This window comes from Prosopis cineraria, unplaced genomic scaffold (genome assembly GCF_029017545.1).
Source record: "Prosopis cineraria cultivar Desert tree isolate PC_DT_omini unplaced genomic scaffold, ASM2901754v1 PC12, whole genome shotgun sequence".
NCBI lineage: Eukaryota > Viridiplantae > Streptophyta > Magnoliopsida > Fabales > Fabaceae > Prosopis > Prosopis cineraria.
Window position 1 is genome coordinate 1,569,918 of NW_026555343.1, and position 11,058 is coordinate 1,580,975.

The following is an 11,058-nucleotide window of genomic DNA, read 5'->3' on the forward strand; positions in this document are numbered from 1 at the left end:
GAGTCTTATTTATAAAATATTTTAATAATTATTGTGTCTATTTTTACTTTTTTATCCTTATTAAATATTGAGAAATTTATTAAATGTTTAAGTATTTTATTTTTAAAATATATATTTAATAAGGATAAAGTTAAAAAATTTATTAAATTCACAAATTGAGTTAATGAGGTTTGCAATTTTCTTTAGTTTCAATAAAAATACTGAAAGTGATTTATAAATATGATTAAAAAAATAAAACCAAGGGGTGAATATCTTAATTACCTTTTGCATCAATACTCTTTACAAATATCATATGTTTTGGGTTAACATAGGTGTTTTATATTTTAAAGCGAAGAAAATATGTTTTATATTGTTTCATCAATTTTCAATAGCTTCATTTTGAATTAACCCTCAGCCAGGCCTGGATAATATAAAATAAAATTTCATCCTAAGTTGACGGCACTTATTGCGCTATGAAATTATATTAATATCAGTTTATCAAACATGGTATACTAGAGAATAGGAATATTTCACGACAATCCCAATCATTAGTAGAAACTTAAAATTTTGCCCTTGATTTATTTTTTTTAAAAAAATGAATCATGTATGCATGTGTAGCTTTTATCAAACCAACACCAAATGAAAAACATTTAACATGGCTGATGCCCAATAATGAAATGTATTGCTCATATACTCCAAGCACAAATCCAAAAACTCTTGGTTGAACAGTTTTTTTCCCTTTTTTTTGGCAAGACTTATACTCCTTCTCTTCAAAAATATAAAGCATTTTTAGTCTTTTAAAGTATAATCATTATCCTTTTTTCATAAATGACTTTATATATATTGTAGGATATTTAAAAGGGATAAATATAAAAAGATATGGTCAATTTAAAAGTAAATAATACTTTATTGGCGGTGAGATTCTATTAAAAATGTCTTATATTTTTTAACAGAGATAGTATATTTAATCTTATATAATTAATATATTTTTATTTAATCAAATAAAGACATGTAAATTTTTTATATTTTAATAATATTAATAATAAGAATTTGTCATAGATTAAATAATATATAAAAGATATGTATGCCTTGATTTAATTAGAAACAAGTACCTTAAATATATAAGATTAAGTATATAAGTTTTTTTTTTTCCTTTTTTTAGGTTCATGACTGAATCTGACCACTGTCTCATTGTCGTCAATAAAGATGTCAATCAACAAGGCAAAGGAAGGAAAATCAAATTCGTCTACCAAGCAACTTAGGCTTTAGAGGATGATTCTGGGGACTTTATTGATAAAGCGCAGGAAGATGCCTCTTTGACAGAAGCGATGCATAACCTTGCCAACCTGGCCCTTGAATGGAAGAGAAGAACTATTAGCAGCATCCCTAAAAGGTTAGACAGGTTTCATGGCTCTCAAGGTTAACTTGGAAAAAGCTTTTGATCGCTTAGATTAGGGCTTCATTAAAGATAATCTCACAAAATTGTCTTGCAATGTAGCTTTATCCATTTAATCATGGAATGCATCACTAGCATTTCCTTGTGTATGCTTTGGAATGAGAGGAATCTAATGCTTTCCACCTCTTTAAAGGCACACGACAAGGAGATCTTCTCAGCCCCTGCATCTATGTCCTTTGCATAAAAGGACTCAAGCATCTCATTAATCAGGAGTGTAGCAGAAAGCATTGGAAACCACTCAAACTTAATAAGCCTTATATCTCTTTTCTATTTTTTTGCAAACAACCTTCTCATTTTTTCTCAAGCCTCCTCCTAACAAGGTTCTATTATCAAAAGGACTCTTGATGACTTCTGCCTTGCTTCAGACACCATGTCAGTCTTAAGAAACCACCATGTTTTACTCCACTAATGTATGCTTTGATAGAGCTTTGGATCTTAGTAGGCAACTTGGAGCCAGCCTCACGCCTGATCTTGAAAGTATCTCGTTGTCCTTGTTCTTCATAAAAGAATTACCAAGAAAACCTCCTGTGCAATCATTCACAAAGTTAGGCACAAACTCTCCAGTTAGAAAAGCAACTACCTTTAGCCTTACCAGTAGAGTGGTCCTTATCAAGTATATTCTCACATCTATACTAAGTTACACCATGTAATCTACTATGCTTCCTAAAGGTGTTTTTTAGGAAGTTGAAAAATGTAGTCATACCTTTCTTTGGAACAATCACCTTATGCACAAAAAACTTCACTTTATTGCTTAGGATGATGCCAAGAATAGGAAAGAAAATAGGGGCCTTAGCATCAAGGATCTTGAAAAGTAAAACACTTCCTTTATAATGAAACTTTGCTGGGCCTTCTCATCAAAATGACACCTTTTGGGTCAAATGCCTTAGAGCTAAATATAAATGTAGCCATGAGACTATGCCTGGTATAACAACTAACAAAAGAGCCTCCCTTACTTAGAGAACCATTATCAAAATCTAGGACATCTTTGTGAAAGGTCTCAGTAAGAAAATTGAGAGCAAAGGCAGCAGTAGTTTTTGGTAGGATCATTGGGCCCCCTCCTTGAACCCCTCATTACCTATAGGATTAGAAACAGATACAATTTGAATTTTAAGGCCATGGTCTGGGACTTTGCTCTTCCTTTCTGCCATTGGAACAAAGCTGCCTAGTGCATACACTTTCCTAAAAATATTGTCAGAATATTAATGAAACTCAAGCCTTTAATTATTTTTTTCCTGACTGCTATTACTGAAAACCATCTAATAATGGGGTCTTCTCAATTAAATCTAGCTATAACCTTTTATGCACTTATAATGGACTTTCACCTAAACCTAATTGGAGATGTTTGTAGAAGTGGCCGTTCCTTGAAAAGATTAAAACATTTATTTGGCAAGCTGTCTTAGAGAGACTCCTTACTAATCTTATAAGAGCTAGGAGAGGTTTGTGTGATAATGTTGAGTGTTCTTTTATGTCAAAGTAAGGAAAACACTTTACAAACTTTATGTGATTATTGGGTTTAAGTCTAGCACCACCTTATTAAAGCTAACCTTCTTTCTAGTTTATTTTCTTGTTCTTTGTATGATTGGGTCGCTTTGAATGCTAAGCAGGTAGCTAGACACCACAAGGTCTAGTATTGGTCTTAGAAAAAAAATTTGGATTCACTTGCTAACTGCTTTGGAAAAATTGCTGTCAAGAAGCCATTAAAGGTTCCTACCTTAGCCCAATATAATTGCAAAGCATATGCCAAAATAAGCTTTTGGAAGATCAGTTTGCTACAAGATTTAGGTACCAAATCTCCAGAAGCATAAATCATGCAGACACTATATGGCACCCTCCCCCAGTGGATGAAATTCGCATAAATGTTGATGGATCTCTTTCTAACTCTAATGTAGCAACGGTAGGCAGAGTCGCCCATGACCATCAAGGAAACTAGCTATAGGGATTTCAACGTCAAGTGGGATATACCCCTAACATGATAGCTAAGCTTGAGGCAATAAGGAATGCCCTTAATCTTTGCTTTGAATGTGGTATCCAAATGCCATGGTCTTTACTTATTCATTAGAGGCTTTAAACCTCATCTTCAGAGACATTATTGCAAACCATCCATTAGAGACTCCTTGTTTGTGGATAAAAACACTACCATTTACTATTGTTGTCGTGAAGCAATATGTTGTGTGAACTTTCTTGCCAAACGTGCTCAGGATATGGAATTTGAATTTCTCCTTTGGTTACATGCTCCTCCTTTTTGTATTGAGTCCCGTTGGACTAACTTGACTAACGCCCAACTAGCATCCTCCATTTAACTTCCTCAAGAACTTTGTACCTTACCTTAAAAAAAAAATGTTGCAACTAGTTGTATTCAAGGAGGGAGGCCATAGGTACATCAATGGGAAAAATTACATGTGGTGCTATAATACTCCCTTCGTTTTCAAATATAATTTTTTTTAACCAATTCACATGATTTAAAAAAGTTAGTTAACTCTAATAATTATATCAGAAATTGAAATATTTAGACTAAAATGCCCTAGTAATTAATGTTTAATTTTTCCTTTTAATTTAATGACACTATTCATTTATGACGGATAGTTTGAGAAAAATATAATCAGTGTTTCTTGAAATTTTTAGTTTTGTTTATAATATAAAAAAAGAAATATGGAGTAGTTTCTCTTATATTTCAAAACAAAGGGAGGGTGCTAGAAATTTTTTTTTACAATTAAAAAATAACTTATTTAAAGAAAATTAATTATTTCTTGACTCCCATATCCAAAAAATTAAATGTGTAACTAACATACTCCCTTTGTTGAAATATGCAAAGTATTTTTAAGAGATTGGATGTTAAATAATGTATGACTTTTTTTTTTAGTTTCTGAAGCTATAATAATGTGCTTTTTTTCAAAAACGATCTTAATAAATAAATTATTTTATAATTTTTAAATAGAATATTATATTAAATAAAAATAAATATGAAAAGATGTGTTAATTAGAAGACATTTAACTAAATTATTAGGAAATAAAATTTAATTAAAAATATCATAATATTTTTAATAGAGGGAGTACACCTTTCGCTGGGTCTCACATGAATAAAAGTTACTTCTAATTATTTTATCAATATTTATTGATGTTATTTAGAAAAATTTTAATTTATTCTTATTAAATATTTCATTTTTTAAGAAATATTTTCTCTCTAAAAAAATTTGGTAAAAAACTATTTAAGATTAATAAATGCTCTCTCAATTAAAAAATATAAGGCATTTTTTAAAAAATTGATTGTTAAAAAATATAAAGCATTTTTATTTTTTTGAAGCGTAATCATTATCTTTTTTTTTAAGATGTCCCTATTAATGAATGACTTTATATTTATTATATGTTATTTAATAAAAATAAATATAAAAAATAAAATTAATTTAAAAATATATAATTATTTTATTAGAGATAAAATTTTATTAAAAATATTTTACATTTAAGTAATTGACAAGGACAGTGTGAAAAGTGTTCCGATGTCTTTTTCGGGTTTGCGGCAGTATTCTTTTCTCGCTGTTGGACTTTTCGTTGATTTGTTGGGTCCTTTATAATATAAATCAACTTTCAACTTTCAACTTTCAACTTTCAAGCAAACCAAAGCAAAAGCAAAAGAAAATTACGATCAGTCGATTTCGCTAGTAACCTCCCACTAACCCCCCTCCTAATGCTTGCTTGTCGGCTCTACTTTTTTGTTTTTTCTACAGTGCTTCGTAAACCTTTCACAGGTTCTCCATTTTCTTCTCCATATATGGGTTCACTGGGTCTCTCCAACTCTTCCATATTTATATCTCGAATAAATCATGGCTATCTAACGTTTTTACATTTCAAGATTCGAAATAGGATTTTTGTTTGCGCAGTAATTTAATCATTTTGACCAGTCAAAAAAAAAAAAAACCCAACGGGGAAAAGGTTCAACCTTTGTGGGCAAGACACGACATTACCTCTCATTTGGTTGACTTGTTTGCTTATATAAGTGTGTAAGGAACCCAGGCTGCATCATTGATCATTGCTTTCCCCGAAGAATGATATTTCTTCTTTTTCCTACTTCGTGGTTAGTGGTTGGTTTGTTGGGTGTGAAGAACAAATGCCGATAAAAAAGTTTATTAATTATAGTGGTAGAGACTGGAAGAGAAAGCAATGACTGGAAATTGCTTCGGTGCCACGAATTGGTGTAAACCTAAACGGAGGAATTATCCTAATGATCAGTCACGCGAACAAGGTAAGGAGAATGGGGTGTTTTGACTTTTCTGATTCATCACTGAGTTCTATGATGTTCATGATTATGTCCAGTCTGTTGCATGGCATGTTTCAATACATCTCTTCTTCAAACCCGATATGAATCTGTCACAGATTTTGAGATTGTCTGTCTATAACTGCGACAGTACAAAGTTGTTTACTCAAGAGATTTGTATTAGTTTGAGATATCTTTGTCATCTCATCAATGCATCTCAGAACCTGCGGACAACATTTGTCTGGAATTGTTGCATGTTCTTGTGGGAACTGGGATCAGGATGGAGGTCTGGTTGTTTGGGAACTTACTTGTCCAACTTAAATCAGACTTGCCTGCCTGAATACCTTTCAGAGATTTTGAGAAGCTTGCTAGGGTTTTCTTTTTTACTAGCTGTCTCTTTGTGAGAAATTTAGTGATTTACTTGTTTGTGCTATGTGTTTTTGAATGGCAGTGATATCAACTAAAAGATTTAGTTATAATTCTTTGAGATCAGCAACAGGAGACTTTCATCCATCCAACAGAATTGGTAGAGGAGGTTATGGAGTTGTCTACAAGGTGAGAGCAATTGCCCTTATCAGTAGTTTTTAAATTTTGATTGTGCATCTGCCTTATATTCTTTGTTGGCTTTTTATGGGTTTTGCATTCCTCTCTTTCAATTTTCCCCTTTATTTTTGGTAATTTTCTTATTTGCTCAGTCATTAATATTTGCAGGGAGTCTTAAGGGATGGAACTCAAGTTGCTATCAAATCTCTTTCTGTGGAATCTAAACAAGGGACAAGAGAATTCATGACAGAGATTGATATGATCTCAAACATAAGGCATCCAAACCTTGTTCAACTAGTTGGCTGCTGTATTGAGGATAACCATCGCATATTGGTCTATGAATTTCTGGAAAACAATAGCCTTGCAAGCTCTTTGCTTGGTAAGTAAGTGAGCAATTTAAAAATGCATATTATAGTGTGAATATGTGAGTTTTTCTCTCCGCTGGTTGGATATTCAACTTTCTTTAATGTTCAGAATTGTTTGCCTTCATGATTTTGGTGTGAAAAAGCTCATTGAAATGTTGTACATCGAACGTTTTTGTAGGTTCTCAAAATAAATGTGTTGCTCTAGATTGGCCAAAGAGGGCTTCCATTTGCCGTGGTACAGCTTCTGCTCTTGCATTTCTTCACGATGAGGTTCAGCCTAATATCGTTCATAGAGATATCAAAGCTAGCAACATACTGCTTGATGAGAACTTCAATCCCAAAATAGGGGACTTTGGCCTTGCGAAGCTTTTTCCTGACAATGTCACCCATCTTAGTACGCGAGTGGCTGGAACTGTGTAAGAACAAATGCATGGTTTATATTATTTATATTGTTATATGTGAATGGCACCTTTATGTTACCCTCTGAAAGTTATTTTGAAGCTAGATCAGTCTCTTTTTCTTTAAAACAAAGAAAAGAAACAAAATTCTTCTCCAAATTCATTTGAATTTGACTTTTTTTTCCTTTAAATATTCATTTCAAGAGAAGAAAATGCAAGTGGCTTATAAATTTTTCAGTTTCTTTTGAATCCTTTTAGACAACACGAAGGCTTATGAGCTGCTTGCATGAGCATGTCTGCTCTCATTCTTGGATTAGTAGTGTTGTCTGATATAGTAATATGCTTCATATATCCATAGCATACAGTAATACAATCATCTTATCATTGATTCGCAGCATGTTACTTATTTAAAGTTGAAATGTGATTAACAGCAGTTTAGACATTAAAAGCAATTTAACAATGGTAACTGTGCTTGGAATGAAAAGAGAAGTTTAAAGCTTCTATCTCTAAGTCTCCCCTAAAAAAATAGTTCTACTTCTATCCATAACGTTATCTTTATTAGGATAAATTAATAAATGCGTAATGGATATCTCCAAACTGCTTTATGATTTGCTCTTGGTGATTCTATGGGATTTGGCTTCACCATTCAAATTGACTTTTTCTTAAAAAAAAAAGAAAAATTATATCTGCAGGGGATATCTTGCACCAGAATATTCACTTCTAGGACAGCTTACGAAAAAGGCAGATGTATACAGTTTTGGCGTCCTCATGCTTGAAGTAATTAGTGGTAGAAGCAGTAGCAAAGCTGCATTTGGAGAAAAGCTTCTGGTTCTTGTGGAATGGGTATATTTCTGACTCTTATGTATCAATTAGTTCTGAGAAATGCAGGGATGTTAATTTGACTTGTTTAGTTTCCAAAAAGAGACAGTTGAAGAGAGATAAAATAATTTGTCAATATTGGCTAATGTAGCTTTACAAATCAACTGTTTTTTCTTTTTCCTTCCCTGGTCCTACTATAATCTTGCACATGGCTTGGTCTCTCTGTCTGTATATTTTGTACTGAACAGATCATTTCCATCTCGGGCTTTTTCCTCCTGCTACTAGTTAACTGCAGAGTTGTTTGTTGATGATGCTTTTTGATATTTTTAAGTTAAATGACATCTTTGTGTAATTCTTATGTATCATATTGTATAATACTCGAAAAGTAATTTATTTTAAGGAAAATACAAAGATATGCTTCAAGTTTAGATCATTTGCAAACACTCATTTCCACTTACTTAAAAGTTAGCCTCTAAATTTTCACCTTCTGACATCCAAAATCATTTGTCTTTTTCTTGCTAACAAAAAGGCCACTTCACCCTTGTCACATGGCATGTCTTCATTGGTTCAAAAGTAATAAGTTTGCCTAAATAGAGAATGGCTTGCATGAGAACGAAATGAAACTAAATGGGCAGTTTTATATTTGTAAAATTGGAAGGTATATTTGCAAATGACAAAAGGTTGACGAAACGTGTTTATATTTTTCTTCTGTCTTTTGAGTTACATTTATATAACTACATATTACCTCAGGGCATATTTATAAGAAACACTTGCAATTAAATTGTAACTATCAAGTGTTTCTTATAAATAGACCTGGAGGTAGTATAACTAGATATTTTATGACAGGCTCATGCACAAAGGTTGGAGTGAGGTGGGGTTAGTGGTCAATTCAAACCTTCATAATATAACCGAAAAAAAGAAAATTGTTGTTTGTGAAAGAAAAGAGCATAAAACATTGAATGTCAGGACTCATAACACGTTGCCGTGTGTCTTTCACTGTTTGCTTGAAAACACATGATATCTGTTTCTTCTGACATAAGAATTTACTTGAGGCAGATCTGGAAGCTGAAAGAAGAAAATAAGCTTCTGGACATTGTTGATCCAGAACTAACTTGCTATGATGAGACTGAGGTCATGCGTTTCATTAAGGTTGCTCTGTTTTGTACCCAAGCAGCTGCTCATCATAGACCCACCATGAAGCAAGTTGTGGAAATGCTCTTCAAGGAAGTTCACCTTAATGACAAGGCTTTGACAGGGCCTGAAGTTCATAGGTGGCATCATGCCTCCAGAAAAGCTGTAAATTTTTTGGAAGACACATCAACTTCTCAAGTGGATAAGTCTAAAAGACCTGAAATTTCGCACATAAGCTTGAACCAGTTTGGTCGTTCTGATATCATGACAGAGATGCTTCCTAGATGAATTTTCTACGGTTTTTACAAGCCAATGACTAATCCCTTTCGAGGCAGAGAGATTACAGAAATAGGTCTTGCCTCTTCCAACAAGGGTATTTTCATACCCTTGGTATACATCAAGAATTATGACAGATGAAAAAGGCATTATGGTGTATTAAATTTATTTGTAGCAAATGGCTGACTCTTGGATTGATCACCTGTATATTCCCCAAACCTCAAGAACCGTCGAATAAATCAGAGCATGGCAAGATCGGCCATTCTTTTGTTAGCATATTGCCAATTAACTTCTCTATGCATGGTAGATTTTGTCATGAGTATTCTAGATACGAAGAGGATTAGAATAACAAGGAATTCAACCCAAAAGAGAGAGAGAGAGAGAGAGAGAGAGAGAACAAGAAGGAATTCCCATTTTATAGGCACTTAGATGCATTCTGATTATGGTTTTACACGAGTTTGGCATGGCATTGGCTTGGTGACTAGTAACAATGATTATTTTGATTGTTACATGTGTAGTAACATTGAGAAAGCAATGGCTATAAGCACTTCAAACAAAAGCAATGAGTGAGTAGTAACAATGATAATTTGAATTTGATGACCACACTTCAAACAAAAGCAATGGCTATACGCAAAAGGAAAAGATTACGAGTGACTTACACTAAGGATCTTTCCCATATCATAGTGGAGTCATATTTCGACAATTACATGTTGATGATCAAGTTTCCTGTGTCTTTAGATTCTGCCCTTCTATGTTTTTGTCTTGTTACTCTGTACTTGTTATTTTTAACGAAGTATTCAGCGGCCTAACATAAAACCTGGATGACATCATGTATCTTAAAGATTGAAAATCATCTCTGCACGTATCATTGGGATATAAAGGTTTTTTTTTTTTTTAATGTTATCGTAGTTCAAAAAGTTCCCTTTGAACTTTGATTGCCTCACTTGTTCAATTATATATATATATATATATATATATAATCATATTATCACATAACAAAGTAAACAATGATGATTCCACTATGTCCCACTCCATCAATATGGAATTTTGTTTCTATGAATCAAAGCTTTTTGCCCTTCTGGTGGAGGTGCCTATTGCTTGCTCTGGCTGCTAGTTTATTTCCTCTGTTCTATAAGTCTACGGTTAAAATGGGGGAATTTATATTTCAAGACAGAGAAATATAACTTTTGATTTCTGTTTTTTTTTTAAATTAACAATCCAATCCCTAAAAAATTAATTTTAAACAATTTAATCCTTATCATTTCTTGGCTGGAAACAATCTAGTCTATATAATTTCGTAACTTAATAAACTAAAAAGATTAAATTATAATAAATCAAATATCGGGTAGAATCAATAATTAAAAGAAAGTTTAGAAATTAAAAATTATGCTTCCACTTTTATGAATCTTGCAATGAATTTATTTTGGTTAAATATAACGAGTAGGTTCTATTGATAATAAAAAATATTTCCTCTAAGATACTGAGAGCATTAAGTAAATATTTCTCAATTAAATTATTACATATACAAGGGTTGGAGTTTGAACTCTCAATCACTTACTTAAATGATAATAGTCTCTATCACTCACGTAAACTTTAAAAATCATTTTTTAACAATACTATGAATAGTAAAATATGTAGCAAATTTAATTCTATATTTTAAACATATTTCCCATGTATTATAACTAAAGAAACAACATAACTTGAAATTCCTATATTTTACTGCAAATTTTTGCACTTTTTTTGTATTTTAGGTCTCCATATTTCTATTTTTTGGTATTCTAAATCTTTATAACATCATTCATGGAGAGGTTGAGAATAACAAAAAATAAAAATATAGAGACT

At 32.3% G+C, this 11,058-nt stretch overlaps 1 protein-coding gene across 1 annotated transcript; it reads left to right on the plus strand.

Moving 5' to 3' along the window:
• The first annotated feature begins 5,419 nt into the window (after positions 1-5,419).
• Positions 5,420-9,489, plus strand: LOC129287998 (putative serine/threonine-protein kinase). Its single transcript, XM_054924301.1, has 6 exons — positions 5,420-5,672; positions 6,136-6,239; positions 6,396-6,606; positions 6,771-7,008; positions 7,683-7,833; positions 8,866-9,489. Exons 1-6 carry the CDS (start codon positions 5,591-5,593, stop codon positions 9,226-9,228), a joined length of 1,149 nt encoding a protein of 382 aa, XP_054780276.1. The 5' UTR covers positions 5,420-5,590; the 3' UTR covers positions 9,229-9,489.
• The last annotated feature ends 1,569 nt before the right edge of the window (positions 9,490-11,058 follow it).